This window comes from Trichinella spiralis (assembly GCF_000181795.1).
Source record: "Trichinella spiralis strain ISS 195 chromosome Unknown Scfld5, whole genome shotgun sequence".
Taxonomy (NCBI): Eukaryota; Metazoa; Nematoda; class Enoplea; order Trichinellida; family Trichinellidae; genus Trichinella; species Trichinella spiralis.
This window is the reverse complement of record NW_003526944.1, coordinates 4,248,172-4,273,430: the sequence shown is the minus strand read 5'-3', so window position 1 is coordinate 4,273,430 and position 25,259 is coordinate 4,248,172. Positions and strand designations below refer to the sequence as shown.

Below are 25,259 nucleotides of genomic sequence, written 5' to 3'. Positions count from 1 at the left end.
GACGATCCCTTTCACGGTACACTGAAGCAAAAAGAAAAACAATAAAGTAAAGTAAAATATAACTTTAAAAAGCAAATATTTGTCAAAAAATGAATTTTATAAAAAAAATCAATTTAAATTCTCATTTATTTACGATCGATACAATCCGTCTGATGGAATTCATCTATTTGGGATGTTTTGAAAAATGCCATCATTGTGATGATGCATTTGGCTTTTCTGACCCATGTTCACGTAACAAAGCAGACAAGCCTTTACACTTTGGTGCATCAGTACCAAATATGTTGGCAATTTCATACTGACCTGCATACGAGTGGGCGCATGCCAGCAAATCAACCACCGATAAAATAATAAAGAAGCAAAAGTTTCCACTGCAATTTGTGATTCTTATATTTGATTTAAGCCAAAATACTATTATCATTGCCATTTATATTTTTATTTAAAATCTCTTTCTTTGAATACAGCATTTTTAAATATGAAATATTTATCAAAAAATGAATTTTTTTAATCAAAATTTAAATTTACGTGCAGTATAAAATAAAAATACTGCATTCTATTATTATTAGCACAGGATTTTTGCTGTTCTGTGTGAAGCTTTTCTGAAAAGCAAAAAAACGTAAATCGCCCCCTGGACTGCAGCATGAAAATAAAAATATTTCATTTTATCATTTACATATATAATTTTTCCAGTTTTGATTATGAAATTTATGTGAAAAAATTGTTAAAGGGTGGAGTGGCCGTTATTTATTACTCATATTTCTGAACGTTTATTCCAGCTGAAGGACGAGTGCTGGCGTAACAGTTTGCGATCAAAAACATCATGATCCAGTGGCATCACATGCCGTTTCTTGGTACTGGCCATACCCAAACTAACACATCAACCAACAGTGGAATACGAACATGCGGACGTCTCCACTGCCGATTGAAATAAAACATTTTATCATACTTCGACTATATTTTATTGAAATGTTATTTCATAGTTTCTTAGCTCAGTTTAACTCTTCTATTTGCCCTCATTACACCAAATGTCATGAATAATATTAATTTGAAACAATTGAATTTCACTTAATTTATGCACTTTTTGAATATCAAAAGAATAATTCATATTTAATAATATTTGTTTCAGAAATTTTAAGTGACTTTGATTTTCAAAAAAAATTGATGAAATATAATACGGTGAATCTAGTTATACGTGAAATGAATAAAAGATACTCGCTACCAAAGAAACGGGCTTTAAGCAACGTTGATTTGCATAGTACGCGCTAAGCGTTCTGAGATACAACTCAACGCTGAATTAGATTTCCTATTGAATTATAAATTTTTATAGCACCTCAACTAAATATAAGATATAAAATATTCAACTTCTGCCAGAAGCTCATTTTTATGATTAAAGTATTTTACTTTTAATAGTAATTAGTTTGCAATATATTTATTTTCTTATAAAAAATTTTAATATCCTAACAAACTGCTGTTGAACATAAACATGAAATTTCACACAAAAGAGATTTAATGCATAATTTAGTTATGTTAAATAATCATAAATTGAATATCCATTGTTGGTGCAATTCAAAAATAAAATGCAGCTTACGGAAATAGTCAACTTTCCACCATTTTGAGATAATCTTTTGTGCAGTTTTATAAAGTGATTGACCAATTGGAATTAAAACATTGATGCTTGTCCTGCTTTCCTTTGAATACGTCTTCAATTCTGTTGCCGTTGTAGACCATGAAATTTCAACTGAAGGTCATTAAGAAAACAGCAGAATTGAATTCTTATGTAAATTTCCATTTTGTACCTTCATTCAGTAGCACTGGCCAACGATTAGAGAAAATCAGTTATTCAAGCAATCTTTACATCTGGGAAATTTTTCCAAATCCGTATGGCCAAACTTCTTTCAGCAAAATACCGTCATCATATTTGACCATCAAATTACTTCTGGTCAACATGGTTTTGGAAGTCTCCCAAGTATTAGCTGATTTTGGGTACTTTTAACATGTTGATTATGAAAATGCATTTATTTCCCCCCCCCCCCACATCACGTGCCGTTTTTCACAGCGTTTTATATTACTTTTTCCACTATTGTACGTATGCAACACATTGTACTTCTGTTTCAAGAGAGTCATGCAATGCATACAGGTGTAAGGAGACCCTGAAGTAACAAGAAATGCCACCATGAAAGTGTTTAAGTAGTCCAGACTCATTTTATCACTTCGTTTAAATTGTTTTTTCTTAAATTCAATGGTGTATTGTAGCCGAGAATAACATAATAATTGCTATTGTAAAATTCCAACTCATATAATCCTTTTGGTGTGATTTTATATTAAAAGTCCTGAAAATTCTTGTTTGCTTAACGTACTGCAGAGCAGGCACTGTATGACTTGTTGCAATCTCACTCATATTAATCTCATTGATTAAAAATTTATTACAGTCTAATAATTCAGCTTTGCATTGTTGACAACAACATTTCATTGATTTCATTTATTGAAAAAAAATTAACTTTTTGATATTACCAATTATATATATAATTTTCAAAAAATGCTGCACCAAACAGAGCAACAAAACAGTAGAATTAATTTTATTCAATCAATTTCGCTTTCTAAAAAGCGCATCTGAGCATATATTCGAGGAAGAATTTGAGAGTTTTTCCAATTCACTTAACGTAATAATAATAATAATAATAATAATAAAGCTTTTGATGACAAACAAGATTAAATTAAATTGTTAAATGTTTAAATAGATAAATTCTACGGATGAATGAATTATTTACTTTCAGAGGATTGTCGATAAATTATTTCTAACCGAACTGCAAGAAATAATTTCAAGGCTGTAACCTTATTTTTCCAACTGGTCAGCTTGAAAATCAATCTAAAGCAACCCTAGAAGTGAAATTCATTCAGCAGTGAATTTAAATAAAACGGAAAAGTATAAATAAGAAATAGCAATTTTACTTCGACAACCATCCAATACGACCAGTCGGCGGTTGACTCTTTGACGATGCTGTATATTGAAAAGACTGCAACGAACCCAACAACGGTTTATCTATTGAATACTTTATTTAAATTGAACTTTACATAGAAATTTGCATAAGAAAAGAAGAATAATAAAAACTTTTTACCACAGTGCCTATTCCATTCTCTGTTTCTGTTCGTGGTAAAAATTGAATTCGATTTTGGACACAACGGTGCATTGTAATAAAGTTTGCTTCGGTTTGTCGATGTGTTGCCGTCTGAAAGAAGAACGTGAAATAACAGAGAAGAATAATTATCAAAAATTGATTAATAATCCAATGAACACCGCATCCAAACGTCAAATGGATGAGAAGTCGTTTAACTGCACGGAATTGGTGGAAATTACCATTTGTTGTAAATTTTCCATGCCCGGAAAGATATTTTTGCGATGCATCCTTTTTCAGTTGACTAATTTTGGGCAGGTTCAAATAATCCAGCCTTGACAGACCGTTGCTGAACGTTGAATTGCACCAGAGACTTTGGTCCGGCAATTTGACACTGAAAAGAGATGTCGGCTTTTTCCTTGTCAAAAGTTGATCAATTTTCGGCAAAGAGGGTTTTCGCCTTTCTGAACGTAGTGACTGAGGTGCCGGCATCCTAATAATTAACAAAATCAATTTTTCTCCTCTAATAAACCACTGTTCAAAGCAAGAAAAAATCATAATTGCCAGTTACACTTCTGTTGTTTTCAATGTTGCAGATCCGTTGAGGGGAAATGCTGAACAGCCGGCAACAATAATGGGATTATTGATTTCTTCCCCATTCTGCTCGTCACGATCAACATCCTTTTCCAACACGGATCTGTTGGCGATGGCTTTCAAAGATCGCCTGCGGCACTGTTCCATTGACAACGAATTATCCGTCTGCATGTTTTCGTTGTGTGGCACATTCGGTATTTGACGCCTAGCACCGTTTGAATGGCGCCGACTGGCACCACTGTTGAGCAAGCTCTCATAAGCGGATGTCCGTCCCAAATTATCCACATCCGTTTTATCCGACGATAAACTTTCAACATCGATTGAACGAATACGCAATCCTTCATCATCATCATCATCTTCTTCTTCTTCTTCTGTAGTCGAGAGACGTGATAAAGCTTGGTCAATGTTGGTATCATTTGAATTCGACAAACAGTGATTTTGCTCTGCAACCGATTTCTCGTCCTTTTCTACTGATTTTTCAGTCGACTGTATTGTTTTTCCATTTGTGAAGAAATTGCTCTTCTGGACACTGTTTAATTGAATTGCTGCATCCAAATCCACATTGGCTACAGCAGAGCCACCGTTGGATTCAGAAATCATCATCTTCGACTGGCAGACATTCCTCTCTACCGAAGCAAAATATTGGCTTTTCAAAGCCTACAGAACAAAATTCAAAAATGCAAAAAAAAAACGTTTTCATATTTTGTAAATCAACCTGAACAGCAGTCGGCCTGCGTTGTGGATTCCAAAACAGAAGCTGCTTAAGCAACACAATTGCACTGCTTTTCGCATTGATAATGATCGTTTCCAACGGAATCGGCACGCACTGGGGAAATCGAAAATTCATCATCGATGCCAACTGGTATCCTTCGGGCCATTCTTCCTGAAATTAAATAAAAAAATAAGCCCAAAATAAAATTAACCAATCAAAACCAATTCCCACTGCGTGTAGAACAATTTACCCGGCTAGGTGTCCCGATGATGGCGCATATTTTGAAAATTTCATCTATTTCCGAACTACCAGGAAACAATGGTCGTAAAAGAAACAGTTCTGCCATGATGCAGCCAACTGCCCAAAGATCAATCGGTGAACTGTAATTACGGCAGCGTAGTAGAACTTCCGGAGCTCGATACCTTTGAAAATATGTAAAATTCCAAATTTTATAATTCAAAAATAAAAGCAAACTATTCCAAAAGAAAAATCGAGGAAAAAATAACAATTTTACCAGCGTGTAGATACGTAATCTGTGTAAGGTGGCATTGAACGAACTTCTCGAGCAAGACCAAAGTCAGCAATTTTCACAAGCTCAGGGCCAATGCAAAGAACATTTTCAGGTTTCATATCACGATGAAAAAACCCTACACAGAAAAAAAATATGAAATTTATTTATTATAAATTTCATCTTTCAAATTACCGTGTTTGTGGATGTACGCCAAGCCGTTCAATATTTGCGCAATGATGTTGCATATTACCGAATGCGGAAATGGACTATCCCTGATAATTTACATCTATATTACAGTGCTTTTTGAAAAAAATATAACTTTCTATTGTTACCTTCGTTTCATCATTTCATACAAATTTTCTTTCATGTATTCAAAAATGAAATAAAGAGTATCATTCTCCCGGATCACTTCTTTCAATTTCACCACGTTGATGTGATTCATCTTTTTCAATGACTGAAATTATTATGAATCATAAATTAAATAAAAATTAATTAGTTCCGAGAAAAAGGTCATTCATATCATAAAATATTGTTGTGCGTTTACTGCAATTCTAAAAACCACTAATTAAATAAAATACTCACCTTCACTTCACGCAATCCCATCGCTTCATCCCATGAATAATACTTTTTTTTCATTCTGCAAATAAATTTCAATCAATCATTTGTCATTCAAATATTACACTACTGTGAATAAATATATTTCTCAAAAGCATTACATTTACTTATATACGGTAGAGGAGAAATATTTACAAAGCTCAACAATAACTAACTTGGCGTCAATATTTGAGAAACGATACATGACAATTTTGCAAAAGTGAAAAGGTTTCAACTTCGTTCATGCTTATTCTTATTTAGCAGTAAAATTTCTCAATTCACTCTACTGAAAAGACTGCAGCTAATTAAGTGCAGAAGAAAAAAAATTCCAATCTTCACTTACTTTAGCTTCATAAATTGCCAAATTTAGGATAAAAAATTGAATTGAAAAAAATTACTTTATTCCATTCTTCACATAACTCTACTAATCACCTTAATATAGCCGTGAATTTTTCACTTTAAGCTTTATAAGATGTTAGTAATTTTTTAAAATACTGCTTTTAAAGTATTCAACGAATGTTCCTGGCTGATTGCAGCAATTTCGACTACCTTTTCATCTACTTTTTTCCATTCCATTTAACGCCATTATGCTTACCGATTATATACATACATTATACATATATATATATATTTAGATATTTAGATATTTAATAAATAAGAAAAGAGGTTGAAGAAAAAAAGGCGGAAAAGCAAAATTTTACCAGAGACTGAATTGCATCATTGAAAAGAAAAATACAATTCCTGAGAAAGTACCACAACTACAGCGTAAATAATTATTTAAAAAAATCGATTACTTAATGAAGCAAATATATAATATAAAATAGCTTTCTCTTTACTAGACTTCAAATTTCTCTATTCCGTATTCAAAAATAAATGGAAATACATAACTTAAAAATATAAAATAGAAAAAATAAAAAGGAAAATTAACTAAAAAAAATTAAAAAACTTTAGATAAATTGTAAACTGATCAATAACATTGATCATTATTATTAATTGATTAATTTAGAAGAAAATCGTTTTTAAATGATATTTCAAGAATTAAAGTGAGTGTTGCGAGAAAAAATGTTGAAAAATTCCAAAAATTAGCATAATATATGAAGCGCAAAATATGAATAAATAAAATATTAACTTTTTGATGGCGACTTTTTCATTGGAACTTAGCCGTTTAGCTAACCAAACTTCACCAAAAGTCCCATCGCCAATTTCTTTCAACAGCCGGTAGCGATTGGCCAGTATCGATCCGTTCATAATAATTGAGCAACTTTTGTACAATGAGCAGCCGCTAATTTGCCATTCCAAAAATAACGCCACTGCAGATTACAAATTCAAAACTGAAAAAAAACAAACAAACGACAAAAAATTATCCTCAACACACACACACACACGATCCAAATAACGATAATTCGTGATCGTCAACTTTTCTACAGTAAGCATACCTGACATGCAACGTGACAAAGTGGCGTGTTGAAATAAGAGAGAAACATTTTTGCAAACAACTCGAACTCGGATGCAAGCAAACACAGCTTGCCGGCAACGTTGGAACAACCATGGGAACGAGATTCAATCCGCTGACGTCGTTCCCATGGCTACCAGCCGCGCAATGAACGCTAATGCACCACCGCCCGCCGTTAACCGGCGTAAAGTACCAGTCAACGATGGCAAAATACCCAAATTAAATCCAAAATTTTCGCTGAATACATATCAGTTTTTTTTTAAATCATAAAATCAACAAAATAAAAACTTGTTGTACTTTTACTTATTTATAGTGAATTATAAAATACGGATCATACTGTAAAAAATTATGACCACAGAGCAAAATATTGTTAGAGTTGAAAAAAGACTGAAGATGGAAAAATGCATTCGACAAGTCCACAATATTGGCATTATAAAATCGTTAGAATTCATTGCAATGCATTCAGATGAACGCTGAATCGGTTCAATTGCCATGTTGAATGTTGTTTTCAACAGCTTACGCAAAAACTGCTGATATACCGGATATCAACACCATTTATTAGAATGATCCTTTCCTCCTCAACCATAAGTGACACTTACAAAAATGGATTCCAGCTCGATGCATCCTTTTGAGATGGATGTTTCTCCTAGAAAACAAACAAAAGTTCAATGCAAGCTGTGGGAAAAGAAATTGTGCTGTTTAATTCTGACGAACAATTTAAAAACAAAAATTCTTACAGATTGCTGCATTATTGTTGAAGCAGGACTGCCTAGCTGGCCGCTGAAATGTTGTGCGTTTACATTCGCTGTCTGCATATTTGCGGCAAACAACGTGCTACTACCGCTTCCGCCTTGCATGCTTTTGCTCAAATTATCCTCGCTAGATTGATTAGTAAAAAAAGGATTCCAAGGAACAGAGGCCAAAGTAGTCAAATTGCTGAAAGGATCTACATTAGTTTGTGCAGACGAAAAGCTTGCAGCCGGCTGAGAACCGAAGAAAGAATGTGCATGCATGCCTGCAAAAAACAACTATTACTAATAATAAACTCATATCATCAACTAATAATTGTACCTTTCATGCCAGTATTTACTGTCGAATACGTTGGCTGTGATGAATTATAACCAGAGAATGTATTCGCACCTTAATGTCCAAAAATATTTATCTGCATGTAAAAAACAAAAAGTTCTGAAACATACCATTCGCTAAATTTCCAGTCGATTGAGTCATCTTAGCTAAATTTGCATCAACGCGAAACAACTCGTCCAATTCAGCTAAAGCGGAATATTTATCTGCCGATGTCACCGATTTCTCACAATTTATGTTCACTGGAAGCGTTGTAGATTTCGTCATGCCACCTGATTTCAAATTTAATCTTTATGATGCGACTGATTTTGCTTTAAAATCATTTATGTATCACCTTTCAAATCGGATGCGAGATTTCCCGAAGCAGCTTCCAACGGCACTAACAACGAATTCTGACTTTCAAAACTCGCAAAATTTGCAAAATTCATTTTATCCGCCGCTTGCACCATTTCTACAGGAGCAAAATTATTTCAAATGAAAATTTAAATTATAAAAATACAGCAACAAAAATACCAGAAGGGGCACTGGCAAATGGATCAGCATCAAAGTCCACCAATAATTTATTGTTTGTCTAAAATTAAAATTTCGCATTTTTCATTCACAGTCTGCAAAACTAAATAAAGGCTTACAGTAGTTGTTGGTAATGTAATTGGATGCAATTCGCCAGGAGCAAAAGCAGACTTTCCCAACAGATTTTGCGTTGGCTTGGGCCTTTGCTGCGCAGCAGACAATCCTACCGATGTTGAACTCGATTGAGTTGTCGATGTTCCACCAGTTTCCACAAGAGTATCCGTCACGCTGCTGCTAGGTGCAGTGCAAGTCTTCGTTAGGCCACTTTCCGATGGGCTGACAAACCATCGTTTTTTTTCATATTTCTGAAAAAAAACATGAATCCCCAACTTTTCATCATAAAGCATTTTCGTTAGCTAACCAGAATCAAAAAATCTTTCATCTGCGTTTCATCTTTGAAAGACCGTTCATCTAAGCCACGTCGCTTGTCGTACCGCCCCATCCAAACATTTTGACAATACTAAATGTCAAAAAAATGAACTGACTACATTATTGCCGTGATGTGCAATAAATTACCTCATTTACTCATATGTGATTAGATCAGTGAAATATATTTCAATTATTTCAAAACTTGAATTGACGTTGCTTTTAAATTAAAAAGTTTTAATTTGAAACTTTAAAACGTAGTGGTCATTTCAATGAATTGTACTTGATTATCACTATACGGTAATGTTCCAATACCTGCAGCATTTGTTACTTCTGACAAAAAATTAAAAAAATCAATGAATATACTACTATGCAACTTCAATCAAAAATTTTAATTTAAATAATTTCGCCAATAAGAATCCTTCCAAAGTAGAAATAATACATGCGAAATTACCGAAATAAAATGCAAAAGTGTAATGCCGATCTACCGACAGACTCATTATTTTTTATTGCTGCGAAATACACATATTTACATTTATATGTACGCCTTTGAATCACTTATTAAACAATACAACCCCCTACGCCGAAGTTCTAAAATAAAATATTTCAAAAGTAATGTTCTTACGCAACTAACAAATTAGTTTAAAAAATTTACGTTAAAACTTCTTCAATAAAAAACAAATTGGACTTACTTCATTTCCTCTGCTTTTGATAAAATCAATTTCATCAGGCGTAAAAGTTGCCATGGATATCGATTTTACGCGATGTGGGGGATTGAGACCTCGCCTAAATACATTTATATGCATATATTAAAAGAAATCGAAATTCACTATAATCATAATAAAAATTTACAACAGTCCACTGCAAGATGTGCAAACAAAAGAACCAATTGTCATGTCGATGTATGTCGGTCCACGTTGATAACAATCAAAGCACTGCTTATTTTTCGGAAGAGCAGCAAGCTCACGAAGAAGTTTCAAATTTTTATCGTCCTGCTTCTTTTTCGAATTACTCATTTTCAAAGAAACTGGCGGACGTGCACGTTCTTTTGAACGATTCTAAACATTAAATAAAATAATCGTAAAATCAGCTTGCTAAACATTAACGACGATACAGTTCAGTATGCGAAAATACTGATCGATAGGTAATACAGCTTGGGCATATAATATAGCAAGCAACAAAAAATGCAAAATGCTCAATAATAGTATCTTCATTAATCATATATGCCGGGAAAAACATTACACACGTAAGCATTTAGATCTGTAAAAAACAACTCAAATCACAAATCAATTCGAAAAAATCGATGTGCATCTTTACTGTCACAAATAGTAAAACCCTCAGGTTATAATATATACACCTATAATGAGTCTTTCATTTTTTCATCTACTACCCCAAAGGCAGAGCTATTACAACCGTTTACAGCAAAGAAACTGTACTTTCGGAAATCGCTAAATAATTAAATCAAATGAGTTTTAATAAATGAATAGGAGAATAAAAGTAATTATTATTGTTAAAAACTGCAATTAAATGGTTTATTTTCAATTCAATTAACAAAATAATCACTCACCGAGCAACAAATTAAAATTTGTCTAAAGGAAATATAAAACTCATTTTTACATAAGTACACCGGACTTTCTGTGTAAAATAAAATCAAAGATACACCTTATGGCCTCACTTACTGAACCAAACATTTTCTTTCCAAGTGCTTCAGCAAAACTCCCGTTGTCAAATTTGATAACTGAACAACGCTCGGACAGTCCACAAAACTAAAAGCCCAAAAAATCGAACAAAGTAAAACTAAATAACAATAAAGCAAGCTTGTCAACAATAAACAGAATTGTAGCAAGGGAAAACATTTTGCCTGAAAGCCCTGCTAATCATGCCAATGAAAGCATACATGCAAAACATCACGAAAAACACTAGAGTACAAGTTTATTACAAAAAATTAATGAAATGAATATAAGAAAACATTAAAAATTACACTGCTTTATCTTCACAACCATCTGCTATTCATTGAAAATGATTACGGTATACTTTTAATTTATTTTCAAGAGGCATCTTTGATTTATGCACTATTTTACTTAATAGGCAAACTGCTTTATTTGATATGTCAAGCTTTTAAATACTGAATGCATTTATTAAAAATTTTTTTATTTAAATAAATAATGATATATTTTAAATGAAGTTTTAAAATAGGTACAGAATTCCTTTAAGTTTAAGAAATTCAAGATAAAGTTCTAAAAAATTATCAATAAGAACCTTGTGACAAAACTAAAATAAAAATGAGTAACAGGCATTCAAAATTATTTCCTACCAGTTGAAACAGCAGGCAGAAAGTAAACAGCATGCTCAATTACACAATTGCATAAAATCGCACCACGCTGAGTGGATTGCAGCGTTTTTATTTAACATATAACGTAAATATAAAAACTTTTTAATTCATATAGAAAATTTTATAGAAAAAATTTTTTATATACTGAAACTTGAAATTTATTGTAACTTTTATAAAATCGTTGAAAAAGCAGTTAAATTATCGTTTACATGTGCCTTATGAAATTGCGCTTACAGTATTAACTTGTGAATAACTTAGCTCTGGAAGAATTGTGAGATTTTTTAATGACCATTAACATTTTCTGATGCGCCCATTTACCAAGCATATTTAACATTTATGTTTTAAAGTATATAAGTAATTTTGCTGTAACTTATGCAAAACTAATTTGTACTTGTCATAAAATGTTTTTATTTTAATTTTATTTTGAAAAAGATTCGCATCAATATTATCTTTTTATATTTTGCTATGGCTTAAAGTTTTAATGAATCTACAGTAAAAATCTTATTCTAATTGAACCTTCTTACTGTAGGTATTTTATATCTCTACTTTTCTGTGAGCAAGTGTGATTTGCATTTGTTATTATTTCACTCCAATGGCTTCTCAATCGAAGACAAAGCAAGGTTCATTTAAAGATGTTACAAAAGACAGAGAGATGCGTAACAGCAACATTGTCGCTGCAAAAGGTAAGTTTACGGGTTATAAGAAACGTTTATAAGACAGTTGTAAAGCAATTCCTTAACTTTCATACCTTAATCATGAGAATTATACGTATGTATATTATTTTAGCTGTAGCCGACGCAATTCGCACCAGTCTTGGTCCTAAAGGAATGGACAAAATGGTATTATTGCATAATTTTTGTTTGTTCAAGTAAATTTATATATAATGTTTTTGTTATTAAGATTGAACAATCGTCTGGTGAAATTCTAATATCAAATGATGGTGCGACTATTTTAAATGAAATGCATGTATTGCATCCGGCCGCACAAATGGTAATTTTTGGCTAAGATTTATTGTATAGATTTATGTTAAATGTTATATAGGCTCCTTTTACATTTGAATATTTATTTTTTATTTTTATGTATATTATTAATGTTATATATGTGTATGAAATATTATTTACTTATGCTAAACCGAGTTTTATAAAATATTTTTGCATTTGTAGTTGGTTCAGTTGGCCAAAGCTCAAGACATCGAGGCTGGTGATGGAACTAGCACTGTGGTAGTTATTGCAGGTCAGCTTCTTGAGGCTGCTGGAAAACTTTATGAGAAAGGTTCTGTTGTTATTTATTTCTTTTTTTTGTTAGTTTAATTAATGGGTATTGTAGGCTTACATCCAACATTAATATCAGAAAGTTTTTTGGAAGCTACTAAAATAGCTGAGGAAGTTGTCGTCGGAATGTCCAAGCCAGTGGATATAAATGACAATGAGCTGATGCAGAAGATTGCAAAAACCAGCTTGAATTCAAAGGTATTTATTCACTTTTGATATGAAAATTAAATTAAATTAACTATATGATATTATATTGCTCTCTATATATGTAGGTGGTGTCATCTCATGCTCGTCAGCTTGCGCCTATGGCAGTAGAAGCGGTGAAAAAAGTAGCCACTTTTGGAGAAGATAATGCATCTCTGAATTTGATCAAAGTGGTCAAAAAATTGGGGTTTGCGTTGCAAATGAAACTTTAAGCGTTAAGGTTTAACCAGTTTGATTTTTATTTAAAGAGGTACTATTGAAGACTCTTACATGGTAAATGGAACAGTTTTGGATACTCACACAGTTGGTGCACCAGGAGCTCCGAAAAGAATGGAAAAAGCAAAAATTGGTTTAATTCAGTTTCATATATCTCCACCGAAGCCTGATGTAGGGCACTGATTTTTGATGCTTAGTCATTAAATGATTTATATGCGTCATTAATTTTAGATGAATTTTGAAGTTGTATTAAACGACTACTCGCAGATGGATCGACAGTTGCGTGAAGAACGCGATTATATTTTGAATATATGTAAGCAGATCAAGAAGGCAGGATGTAATGTGCTTCTATTGCAGAAATCCATTTTACGGTAAACATTATTACTCTACAACAGTTTTGCAACTTTTAAAGTTTTAGTGATGCCGTTACTGAACTATCTCTGCACTATCTGGCGAAATTGAAGATCATGGTAATTAAAGATATAGAACGTGAAGATATCCGATTTGTGATGACGGTATGAAACTTGACATGCAACTGTTAATTGTAAATTATCGTGATAAATTTCAGAGTTTGGGATGCCGACCAGTGGCCAGCTTGGATCATTTCGTACCGGAGGCTTTGGGATATGCAGATTTGGTTGAAGAAATCCGATTAGATTCTGGAGAACGACTTATTCAATTTACTGGCGTGCAGAATCCAGGTAAAACAGCGTCAATAGTGCTGCGTGGTTCCAATCGACTTGTGCTGGACGAAGCAGAACGTTCGTTGCATGATGCGCTTGCTGTGCTTCGTTGTTTATACAAGAAGAAGTAATCCATTTTTTGCAAATGCGATAATGCGAGAAATGGAACGGAATGTTGTTTGTTGTAGACTTTTGATATGTGGTGGTGGTGCGCCGGAAATGGAAGTGGCGTGTCGTTTGAGAAGTTTGGCCCTTGAACATCCGGGCATGTTGTCATTCGTTTTTCAAAGCTTCGCTGATGCGTTAGAAGTGATTCCGTACACATTGGCAGAGAATGCAGGTTTGAGACCAATTGAAACAATAACTGAATTGCGTCACAGACATGTCAACGGAGACAGTGCAGCAGGCATCAATGTTCGAAAGGTGAATTTTGGTTTTGTTATTCTCGTTTGTTCATGATAGATAGATAAATTTTCAATGTAAGGGATGCATCACGAGCATGTATGAGGAGAACGTCGTGCAGCCTGCTTTGGTAACTATCAGCGCATTGACATTGGCTAGTGAGGCAGTGCGTTCGATATTGAAAATTGACGACATTGTAATTTATACTTTAAAATGTTTTTAACCTTTTTTTAAATAATTCCTCTTTTTTAGCTCAGAGCGACTCGCGATATTTAGATCCAGTCTGTCTGCTTAAAATGTGGTGATTCATTCATTAGTCACATTTTGGACTGTACTGATATCATCAGTTCAATAAAGGAATTTTTGAATAGAGAGTATTGTTTGCTTGTTGTTCGAAAAAAATGAATAAAAAATACCGTAACCAAATTGAATTACTCGTACGCGCAGACGCCTGAGGGGCACTCACTCCAGGAAAATCAATCCGTTCGTTTATTAAATTCATCTCGACACATTAAGCTAGTAATAATTAGAAAAAGATTCGTCGATTTCAACAATAGTTTGACAAATTCAAGAATTGATAAACTTCAAAGATGAATAGCGGACAAACAATTCCAGAACAAGTGAATAACTTCATTCTGATTAAAGTGAATAGCGTCACCATGTATCGAAAAGCTTTAAATGTGCAATTCGATGAATTGTTGTTAACTGCCTATTTTCAGCTTATGGTGACAATGATTAAAGCAATTCATCTTTATAAATCTACACATTGACATCTAATTAAAAGAACCCTGTGTGCAGTTCTGTAAAAAAGTTATTATGAACTAGAAAGTAGCTATGTATATGCGTTAACAAGAAATATTGTTTGTTCTTGAGTGCGAAAAATTGCAAATACTTCATCTGCTTGTTTAATGTGTAAATTTGTAAAAGATAGTCTGTCATTTTGAAAAAGTTCAACTTCACTCTGTTAGTTATTCTGTCAGAAAAAACATTCATTATTACAAACGCTATCTGAGAATTACATCCAGCTAAATTTGATAATAAAAATCTTTTGACTTAAAAGCTGAACAAGCTGATGAATAATGGAAATAATTGAATTGACCATCATGAGAAACAAAGCGGATCGGTAATCCCATTTACCGATTGCCGTGCTCACCTGGGAACATGCAATAGTCCAGCGCTACAGTATACATCATCTACTTTAATAAGAAACTCTGATTGGTCTCAAGAATACAGCCTGTTACAGTATTGCGCAAAGCAGATCAATTGCGGCTTGTTTAACAATTGATTACCACTTTATGCTAACTTCAGACAGAACAATAGAGCACAGTGAATACGAAAATGAACTGGAAGAAGAAGGAGAAGAAATAGAAAAAGAATGAGAAGGAGAAGTGGAAGAATTAGAAGAAGAAGAAGAAGGATAAGATGAAGATGATGTTGATGATGATGGTGAAAATGAAAACAAAAAGAAGAAGCACTTGTTGCTTATAACTAGCTTACTGTAAGGCTTCAACGCTGTTCATTTATAGCCGATTTAATTGCGGCCCCAGAGCAGCTGGCAACCGGTTGCAATAAAGTGCTAGATGGTCGCACTTTGACAACAGATCTGTTGACACGGGCGACAAATTAAATCGCTACCGGTGCTTATCCATCTTTGAAGTAATCGATGACGGCTCATTGATGCTTGATGAAAGCAAACAGTCACACAGCTTTCACAGAGCAAAGACTCTGCTTCTCCACCTCCTCCTTCCCCTTCTCCTGCCTCTGCTTCTTCTTCCTATTCTTATTTCCGGATCATTTCAGCTAAACCAACCGACAAAAATTGGCAACATTTCCGCGAGCGCAGCTGCCCGATAGTATAACAAATATGGGCATTTAATATAATATGCAATCGATGATCTTCTGCAATTCATACTATTTCGATATTTGATTTTTGAAAGTAAAATTTAATTATTATTAAAACATTATTATTATCTTAAATTTTCACATAACGTATCCATATATCATGGAATGTACGACAAGAAAAGCTAACTGCTAATTAAAAGACAATGAATAATATATTTAAAAATAGTTGTTCAACAAAAATAAATAGTGTAACACGACTATGGTATTTTTTGAATTAAGTCCACACTTCAGTACAAGTAATTTTGCAGTATGTACGTGAATAAACAAAGAAGAAAAGTAAAATTTGTTAATATGATATATGATAATTTTACAAAATTGCCCATTAACCAATATAAATATTCTTGATACTGCATTCATTGTAAACATACTAAATATATTTGTAAAATACTTTCTTAAACCTTTTGAAAAGATGACAAAATTCTGTTATTCGCCATTATAATTATTACTAAATGAAATTACTACTAAAACTAAATGAAATATGCACATATTAGGAAAGAAATGAGTTAAACATTTCCCCACACGTTTCCCTTTTTTACAAAAAGTGTAGAAAAAGTAAGCAGTATTGAAAATTTGAATAAACAATACGAGCATGTACTGACTGATGATGATTTTACATTGGAAAATAGTTAATTTATATGGAAAAAACTTGCTTCTCACAAATTTTTACAAATATTTTTCATGTCGATAAAAATAATAATTTTTCTATAAGCTGAAGGAAAAGAAAATGCAAACCTTCTGTATAAATGAAAATGACAAGTGAACGAAACAAATTCATCCTATATTCTAAAAGCATGGTAGGCAAATTAAATTTTATCAGTAGCGATTAAATTTGGTCATTCTTATTTACCTAAAGAAGAAGAAGAAGAAGAAGAAGAAGAAGATATTATAAAGTGCAAAATAGAAATAAGCATATTCAATAGAATAATGATGAAAATGAAAATTTTTTCTTTTTTTCATATTAGTATAAATTGATCAACCACAAAATAAATAAGCATTATAAAAGAAGTGGAATGAATAATTGAATCGAATCGAATCAAATCGAACTAGCTACTGTATTTTACTAGTACTACTGTTACTGCTTTATATCATCTGCTTGTTGAAGATGAATTCATGCAGCTTTTGATGCCTGCTTCTTCACTATCCAGGCACGTGTTCAACAAGAAAATCTGCACGATTGAAATTATCATGTGCCACGTTTTGCATGGCGGTTGTTTTTCGAAACAGCTTGATCAAAACTATCCTTCTGCGATTAGCCGCTTTAATGTACACTCAACGCAGAGGCGTTGGAAAAGACAATGGTCGTGTTGCGCAACGGCGGCGTTGACGACCAGCGGGCGCCTGCCATCGAATTGCATTGTCGACGCCTCTATCCGCTTACAAGCAAAAGCAAATGCAAAACGCAAACGCGTCATCCAAATAATAATCACAATAATACTATTTTGTTCTTTGTGTCCATCTGAACCATTGTATTGGTTAGTTGGTTGGTTGGTTGGACGGTCGACTGGTTGGTTGGTCGACTGGTTGGTCGGTTGATCGTTCAAGTAGTGAACGTTTGTCAGCTTATTTTTTATTTCTCTTTTATTCACAATGTTTATCCATTTTTACAAATGAAGATGTGCCGATGTGGGCATTGAAATGTCGATGTCACCAGTCGACCAACGTAAACTTGGCTTTTCATCCCATCCATCCCACTACTTCCCATTCTCATCATCATTAGCATCATCTTTTTTTTCGTTACCTTGTCAAAGGTACGGCCAAGCTGCGAATAGTAATTTCCCACGAATAGACCATTCACCACCGTCGACCAGTCACAGCGAACGTCGTGATCATCACGATGCACAGCGGTGAGACGGCTTCCCAAGCTTGCCAGCCGGCTTCAATTCTACAAGCCGCTTGCCGCTATTACCAATCCGGTCGCTCACCGGCGCTCAGTAAGCTCACCAATGATGCTAGTGGAAAATTTTACTTTCAACCTGCTATATGCAAATTTTTCTACTCATGTGCTAGCTAATCGACGCCGCTTGCGTAGCTGACTTGACATCGATTGTTGCTTTTTGCAGGCTTCTGCCCGGCTTCGACAATGACGCTTCAGACCAACGCCTGTTGTGTGGCCTGTAAAATGCCCATCAACGATCGCTTCATGTTGAACGTGGCCGGCAACTTTTGGCACGAACGGTGCTTGGTCTGCTCAATCTGTGGCTTGGAACTAAGCCTGGCACCGTCCTGCTTTCTCAGGGACGGTAAAGTCCTCTGCAGAGGCGACTATCTCAGGTTGGTTGAAACATTCTTATTCTTCTTCTTTTTCTTCTTTTCTGTTGCTGAGTTTCATATCAAAAATAGCCGACTAATTTAAATGGCATTCTTAATTTCTTCCTCTTAATGGCCTATTTGATTCGCGGCTATATATGCACAAGCACTGTATGCAGCGATGTGCTAATTCAAACCGTCGTATCGCTTTAGGCAAGCTCACTGGTCACTTTGACAACGTAAAAGCATTATAATCACCCGCTCAAAGCTATCTTGATATTTACCACCGTTCGAATATAGGCAATTTGCAAATACGCCGCCTCTTTTTAACCACCACAAATTCATCGATTCCAATTGTTTACAACATTTTGAACAAAATTTATACTCGCATCAATATTTGAATTATGATAATTAGAAATAGGATGATAAAGTCTATTTGTATTTGCCAACAACAAGCAGTGCTTTTGGTTTGGTGATAATTTTTCAAAAGTAAACCAAAATTCAATCAGTTGCAAAAGTTATTTCAAACGATTTCTCAAAATCAAAATACCTTTTTGAATTTTAACCAAATTTTCCATCACAATTCCAAATAAACAGCCAACTGTGCAGAGAACAAACAAATCTACACTGACCTATGCAAATTTTTGCACAACGCTATTAGTTGGGACAACAAATAGGGCAGGCATCATGAGAAGATGTCAATTTTTAAAAGCCCATCTCTGAACTGCAGACGAAATAACGAAATGGGCGTTGGCAACACCAGTTGCAGACGATCCAGTTGTCGACAAACGTCTGCACAAGTGATGGTATATTTTTAAGCGGAGTTGTCGATCATGCGTGCATACGCATAAAAATACGTCATCAAACAGGGTCGAAATGTCCATTCATTGATGACGTAAAGTAGAAAACTCGTTTATTGCTTTTCCTATTCCTTAGTTGCATAATATGATGAGCTGATGAATGAATGAATGAATGAATGAATGACAGCAGAAACCAAACTGATCAAGCCGACTAAGCAGAATTTGCTAACTGATGAACAATTAATTCTAATAATAAATATTATTATTGTGCTGATTAATTTTTTGATCACTGTTTTTGAAATCGATCGAAGAGAAGAGAAACAAACAAACGATGAGTAATCGTTTCAGAATTTATGGAAGCAAATGTGCAAAATGCGCGTTGCCGTTGAATCCTTCCGATTTTGTACAACGCAGTCAAGATCGAATTTTTCACATGAACTGCTTTGGCTGTTCAATATGCGGAAAACTATTGCAACCAGGCGACGAGTACGTACGTCAAAATGAGCAGATACTTTGTCGCGGTGATTTTGAATCTCTCGTCCACAATCCCTACGAAGACGGTAAGCAAATTCTGTTGTTCTCGTTATTGTTGTTGTTGCTTGTTCAATAGGCAACAAACAAGCAAACAATAGCTTCTTTCTATTTTTCTGTTTTATATCTTATTCAGCTTTCAAACTTGGACCGTTTCGACATGGACACCACAAGAAAACTTTGAAACGACCACGTACAATTTTGACAAGCCATCAGAGGAAAACATTCAAAGCTTCATTCGAAGTCAGCGCAAAGCCTTGTCGTAAAGTAAACATGTCAACAACAACAACAGTATGCACTGTTGCTGTTGTTGTGCTGTTTTTCAAAAAAATTATTCACCACACCCTTCAATTTTAAGGTACGAGAAGCGTTAGCTAAAGAAACCGGTCTCAGTGTACGTGTGGTGCAGGTTTGGTTCCAGAATCAGAGAGCCAAAGTTGCTTGTTTTTATTCTTATCTTACCCACTTTAAATGTTCGCCACTTTTGCAAAATTGTTGTAAATATTTAGATGAAAAAATTACACCGAAAATCAGAATACAAAAAATCTTCCGGTCACGAAGCCAACGCAGACGGATCTGATGGACAAGACAAAGAGGATGCCATTAAACAACAAGCAACGGACAAAGATTCGGTTTCCAGCTCCGCCAGCGAATTAGATCTGTCCAGTGAAACTCACTCATGTTCCAACATGTTAGGTGAGCATGAATATATATTATCATCACCACTATTTTTATTATTATTGTTTATCTGCTTCCTGAGAAAAAACAAAATCCCTTTTTTGGTTTTTTGCCATCTATTTCTATTTTACTTTATGTCTGTAAAACTGCACTAACAAGAACTATATTTCGATTATTAAATCAGTTGGACAGTTGGATAATTCAGCAACAATATTAAATTGCATAACATACAAGTATTAATTTGAAATGATCATTTCGAATCAATTTATTTAAATTAATTTAGAGTGAGAAAAAATGAATAGAAATAACGATTATTTTTTGTTTCATTTCAGATTCGCCTTGCAGTGATATTGCTTCGTTTCACGAAGCTGATATGCAAAGATCTGAGTTGTCAAAAAATGCAGAAGAAGTGAACACTGAAGCACAGTGTGCATCGTCACCGTCGTCATCGACGACAATGAAAAACAGCCCTATTGATCGCCTGTATCTGATGCAAAATTCCTATTTCAACTACTAACATTACATATCCTTAATATATGTAACTGACTGTCTGAGTGTGTCCTGTGTTCATGGGAAAAAAAAAGAAAAACAAGAAGCAAACATCTTCCTATATTCCATTCTTGCACAATACCCTTAACACTTCTCTGTCGTTATTAATTTTGAAGTTTACTTTGGTAAAAACTAAAATTCGGAATAAAATATTGATTAAAAATGAACAACATAGCCAAATTTAAACTGCTCAAGAATCAAATATTCAAATGCTAGTAGAAGATAAAAGCAATGAAATTCATTATTTGCTTTTTTCCATCACTCGACGCCAAATGGACGTCTAAGTAAAATGTTCACTTGTAAGAAATTTATTTCGTGACTGTTAATTACAAATAATCTTTTCGAAAGTGTTTTCGACTAATTTTTCACCATTTTCATGCATCATAAAGCGTAAAAAAATTACGACAATAATTTAAATGATAATCAATTTTATGTACAGTATGCATAATTGATCATCAAGTTGATATGATTTTTGAGAGAACTTTTTGTTTCGTATCGCACAAGAAGATGAAGTTGAAAAATGAAATAATAAAATCAAGCAATAGAATGATTTTACACGAAAGACTTCATAAATTTTATCCATAAGAAAATTCATTTCTGATATGATGATTTTTCGTTCAACTGTCCAACATTTGTACATTTTACAACACTTATACCGCATTAATTGTGCGCGTAAAATATTGCAGCTATATTATATGCATTTGATGATGGTGAATAAGCTAAATGCAGCTGCCTGCAGTCTGAGCCATCTGGCAACGCTGTCATTAAAAAACATGACGACAACATCATGCACCTGTCACAGTAACGCGCATCATTTTAAAATAATATTATAGCAGTTCATTTTGTTAAATGCCAAACACAGTTCTTGCTCTAAATCTAATAATAACTGCAGCTAATCAAATGAACATACATAAAACTAAACTCTTGGTAAAATAGCAAAATTTTTAAAGTAGACAAATACATAAAGTCACGCGCCACGCTTAAGGACGAATTGAATAATAAGTAATGCAATAAGTAGGTTTTTAAAGAATAATGGAATTGCAAAATAGACATTTCCACAAAAGTAGCATGTATGTTGATTTACAAAGTGTATAAATATAAATATATATATATGATTCATAATTTTGTTGTTATAAAACTCTCCTCAGCAGAATGTTAGTCAGATTTGGGATGCATTTCAGTGAACGATCAGTGATCAAAATTATCAGTTACAATAATGCCTTACACAATATCCTTTTTTCTTGGTTCTTTCACAGAATAAAGAATAACTACCAATGAAAAAAACCAAAAGAAATACATAAAAAATAGTCTTACCTTTAGGAAAATAGCTTGCTTAAAAATCAAATGAGAAAGAAATGAAAACTCAACAGCGTGCAAACAGACATATTAAAAGAATGCAAATGCAACTAAACAAACATCGCAAAAGAGGTCATTTTCGTCCTAGTGAACCGTGCTAACAATAATGATATGCAAATTTTCTAAAATGACAAACTGATAAAATAAAAAGAATGAAAGATACATTTGATTTTGATAGTTTCCATTCGATTTTTCAAGGATATGAAAGAACAGTCGATTTTCGAAACAAATGTAATAATTTCATTATAAACTAAAATTTTGAGAGTTATTTTCACTATTAAATAAGCAACATATATATCACATTTTTCATGTTACGCCTAATGTTACCAATGCAATTATCATTGAAATGTTAAATGATACATGTGGATAATACTTGAACGAATGAAATTGATGTGCATGCATAATTTCTGGAAGAAAATTTATGAGAAAGTCGACGAGACGTGATCGTGTCAGAATCGTCGTTTCAGCTGTCCACGCCTTGTCAAAGTGACCAATTGTAAAAATTGTTTATCACCGATGACCAACGGTGCAGTGGTTTTGTCCCACCAAGTGGCGTTTCAAATCGATCCATTGTAGAAAGAAATGTGAGCCAAAGAGGCGCGCATCTTCACCTCAGCAGGGCTTCAGCAGCCAGCGGTGCAGTTGGGCTGTTTGGACGGTTCAAGGCGAGCCGGGTCGATGGAAAAAGTGGCCCTCACCGCAGTAGTTGGCAAAATTTACAGGCGGTCATCAATAACACCAAGTAGTGGCCTGCGACATACTGACCGTGCAGACACGTCGGCTTGGTGTGAAAACAATAAACGATCGTTTAACCAAACTCAGCATGCAGTATTCACCATGACAAAACGACACCACCGTTCCGTATCATTTGTTCCAATGTTTTTGCCACGCTATTTTTTATATCTGCAGAACAAGCATTCAACAATAAAAATTAACCAAACAAAAAGAAGAAGAAGAAGAAGAAAAATCAATCAATTATCAGTTTGAAGATTGATTTCAAAGTTGAATTGATTATTGTTGAAATAAAAATAAGCAATGCAAATGAGAAAGTCAAGGTTCTTCAGGTCAGGGTATTGCATTGGTCATTTAGCAGAATATTCATTAGTAAAAGGCCCACATCACGCTGAAGAACAACAATCGACCATATCAAAGTCATATCAATATTAAGAATCAATGAAATGTCGTTTAAATCAGCAGATGATAACGAATAAACAACTGATTGCATTTCACCACCATGATCATTATAGCATCATCAGAAACAAGAAAACAGGCATCAATCAGACTCACCATTTTCTTTTCATTCTTTCTCTCTCATAAATCAATTCCACTATTAAAGCTGTCAACAACCAAAAACATGCAGTTCACCAATTTATTCATATTCTTCAATTCAACATTCTTTTGCCTTTGAAAATTTAAATTTCTCTTGGAATATATCTAGAAATTCAAAAAAATACACATATGTAGTGAATAAGATTGCAAAGCACCTTTATGATTTTTTTTTGTTAATCATACATTTTTCATGATATAGTTTGGATTTCAAATTTCAAAGGAAAACAGTAAACAACATGTGTACAGTAAAGGAATAAATTTTGAGAGGGAAATGCCAACGCGGGTCCATGTGGCAAGCTCAATAGTCAACAACAGAGCGCTGTGATGGCCTCAGCTGACGGAAGTTATTGTTCTGCCGGCCGGCCGGCCGTATGTGCTACTCTAACAGCGCACCTTTACCAAAAATACCAAAAGACCAAGTGAGCAGCTTAACAAAGCTGAACAAGCAAATTCTGCTGACCTTAGCTGAGCAGCATCTTCATTCTATTCTTTCTCATCCAAATGCTTCAACAAAAAGAATGTTTTCTCCAGTGATAATCTTTCCACACATTTATACCGCTATTGATAATCGTCTATTGAACAAATTGGTTCATTCCAAATGCAAATATGGAAAATTTCCCAACTGCGCTTTCTTGGCTTGCTTTTGTCCCTCACGGTGTATCCTGACAAGCTTGCTGATGACAAGTAACAACAAGCTTGAAATCAATTTCCCTCTTCCACTTCCCTATTTCACTACTACAAACAACAACTACTTTCAACAAAAAGCAATCATCCGTCCACTCCATGTTGCAACAACTGCTACTCTTGTACAAAAATCAAAAGCAAAAAATTATTATCATCTGCAATTGTCAATTACTGAATAGAATAAATAATTTTTTCCATCAAACTCATATTATTTCATAATAATATAAAGTAAACCCAAAAATCAAACAAAGCAGAAAAGCATATAGCTCCAAATTTCAATTAAATACTTTCAAATTCAAAGCAAGCCACTTTAACCTGAATTCACCATGAAATGGAGATGTTTTTTTTTAATTTTCTCAATTAAGAATAATACTATTCACTCACTCAATGTCTCACACTAATTCACTCAGCTTCAAAGCAAAATTTCAAACATTTTCTATATTAATGTAAGATAGCCAAAAACCAAAAAAAGAAAACAAAAAAATCATTTGTATATCCAATGATCTGAACTAACTGTGTAAAAATTGAGCATTGACCGTAATGACAGTAATGTGCAAAAATTTGGGGCAGAAGATAGTAGCAGAAGAAGACAAAATGCCCATCACAGATGGATAATGGTGAATAATATGATTATTATTTCAGTAATAGAAGAAGAAAGGAAAAAGAGATTCCATTGCCAATAAATTTGCTTGCAGTGCAAATTTTGAACAAATTCCAAAAGGAGGTGCGGCTGTAATTTATCATACGACCCAATTTCAATGCCTCAAACAATGATGGGCATTGATAATAAAAAACATAAATATATATATATATATATATATATTCATTCATCCAAAATGCATTTATTACGTCGACGTAAAGAGATGTTTGTATTTGAATTGAAATTTTGTAAAATTTAAAAGCCACTGAGTCAATTTATATTATTATTATTATTATTATTATTAAATTGTTTCAAAGCATCTGATAAATTGATGATATTCACGCATGGTTGACAAAATGTTTCGCTAGTGCTGCAGCACCGAAACGTTTGCAAAATGATAAAGCTCGTAATAATCCTGTTGAGAATGAGTGCTTTTCAACTG

The 25,259-nt window shown here is 33.8% G+C and overlaps 8 protein-coding genes across 8 annotated transcripts; 4 read left to right on the top strand and 4 right to left on the bottom strand.

The window, feature by feature from the left end:
- Positions 1 to 1,230: 1,230 nt before the first annotated feature.
- Tsp_08451 (conserved hypothetical protein) lies at positions 1,231 to 2,199 on the bottom strand. The gene is made up of 4 exons (XM_003375411.1): positions 2,038 to 2,199; positions 1,905 to 1,983; positions 1,586 to 1,735; positions 1,231 to 1,286 (listed from the first exon to the last, which is right to left on the bottom strand). The coding sequence occupies exons 1-4, from the start codon at positions 2,197 to 2,199 to the stop codon at positions 1,231 to 1,233; spliced, it is 447 nt and encodes a 148-aa protein (XP_003375459.1).
- A 743-nt stretch (positions 2,200 to 2,942) lies between these two features.
- Tsp_08450 (serine/threonine-protein kinase MAK) lies at positions 2,943 to 6,769 on the bottom strand. Its single transcript, XM_003375410.1, has 11 exons — positions 6,651 to 6,769; positions 5,510 to 5,564; positions 5,260 to 5,381; positions 5,120 to 5,199; positions 4,931 to 5,063; positions 4,667 to 4,838; positions 4,420 to 4,587; positions 3,682 to 4,361; positions 3,291 to 3,603; positions 3,114 to 3,224; positions 2,943 to 3,047 (listed from the first exon to the last, which is right to left on the bottom strand). The coding sequence occupies exons 1-11, from the start codon at positions 6,767 to 6,769 to the stop codon at positions 2,943 to 2,945; spliced, it is 2,058 nt and encodes a 685-aa protein (XP_003375458.1).
- Positions 6,770 to 7,081: 312 nt separating this feature from the next.
- Tsp_08449 (putative GTP-ase activating protein for Arf) lies at positions 7,082 to 11,340 on the bottom strand. The gene is made up of 10 exons (XM_003375409.1): positions 11,308 to 11,340; positions 10,673 to 10,759; positions 9,846 to 10,051; positions 9,686 to 9,779; positions 8,687 to 8,932; positions 8,571 to 8,628; positions 8,171 to 8,329; positions 7,712 to 7,989; positions 7,574 to 7,620; positions 7,082 to 7,211 (listed from the first exon to the last, which is right to left on the bottom strand). The coding sequence occupies exons 1-10, from the start codon at positions 11,338 to 11,340 to the stop codon at positions 7,082 to 7,084; spliced, it is 1,338 nt and encodes a 445-aa protein (XP_003375457.1).
- Positions 11,341 to 11,887: 547 nt separating this feature from the next.
- Tsp_08448 (T-complex protein 1 subunit delta) lies at positions 11,888 to 14,324 on the top strand. The gene is made up of 12 exons (XM_003375408.1): positions 11,888 to 12,008; positions 12,112 to 12,164; positions 12,226 to 12,315; positions 12,489 to 12,597; positions 12,652 to 12,794; positions 12,869 to 12,987; positions 13,049 to 13,187; positions 13,248 to 13,387; positions 13,435 to 13,531; positions 13,585 to 13,826; positions 13,888 to 14,122; positions 14,184 to 14,324. Exons 1-12 carry the CDS (start codon positions 11,918 to 11,920, stop codon positions 14,322 to 14,324), a joined length of 1,599 nt encoding a protein of 532 aa, XP_003375456.1. The 5' UTR covers positions 11,888 to 11,917.
- A 2,974-nt stretch (positions 14,325 to 17,298) lies between these two features.
- On the top strand, positions 17,299 to 17,851 carry Tsp_08447 (conserved hypothetical protein). Its single transcript, XM_003375407.1, has 2 exons — positions 17,299 to 17,444; positions 17,617 to 17,851. Exons 1-2 carry the CDS (start codon positions 17,299 to 17,301, stop codon positions 17,849 to 17,851), a joined length of 381 nt encoding a protein of 126 aa, XP_003375455.1.
- Positions 17,852 to 18,122: 271 nt separating this feature from the next.
- On the top strand, positions 18,123 to 20,776 carry Tsp_08446 (LIM/homeobox protein Lhx3). Its single transcript, XM_003375406.1, has 6 exons — positions 18,123 to 18,274; positions 19,399 to 19,610; positions 19,718 to 19,848; positions 19,940 to 19,990; positions 20,091 to 20,277; positions 20,592 to 20,776. Exons 1-6 carry the CDS (start codon positions 18,123 to 18,125, stop codon positions 20,774 to 20,776), a joined length of 918 nt encoding a protein of 305 aa, XP_003375454.1.
- Positions 20,777 to 22,012: 1,236 nt separating this feature from the next.
- Positions 22,013 to 22,735, bottom strand: Tsp_08445 (conserved hypothetical protein). Its single transcript, XM_003375405.1, has 4 exons — positions 22,679 to 22,735; positions 22,525 to 22,641; positions 22,225 to 22,286; positions 22,013 to 22,076 (listed from the first exon to the last, which is right to left on the bottom strand). The coding sequence occupies exons 1-4, from the start codon at positions 22,733 to 22,735 to the stop codon at positions 22,013 to 22,015; spliced, it is 300 nt and encodes a 99-aa protein (XP_003375453.1).
- A 1,129-nt stretch (positions 22,736 to 23,864) lies between these two features.
- On the top strand, positions 23,865 to 24,356 carry Tsp_08444 (hypothetical protein). The gene has a single exon (XM_003375404.1). The coding sequence runs from the start codon at positions 23,865 to 23,867 to the stop codon at positions 24,354 to 24,356; it is 492 nt and encodes a 163-aa protein (XP_003375452.1).
- Positions 24,357 to 25,259: the final 903 nt, after the last annotated feature.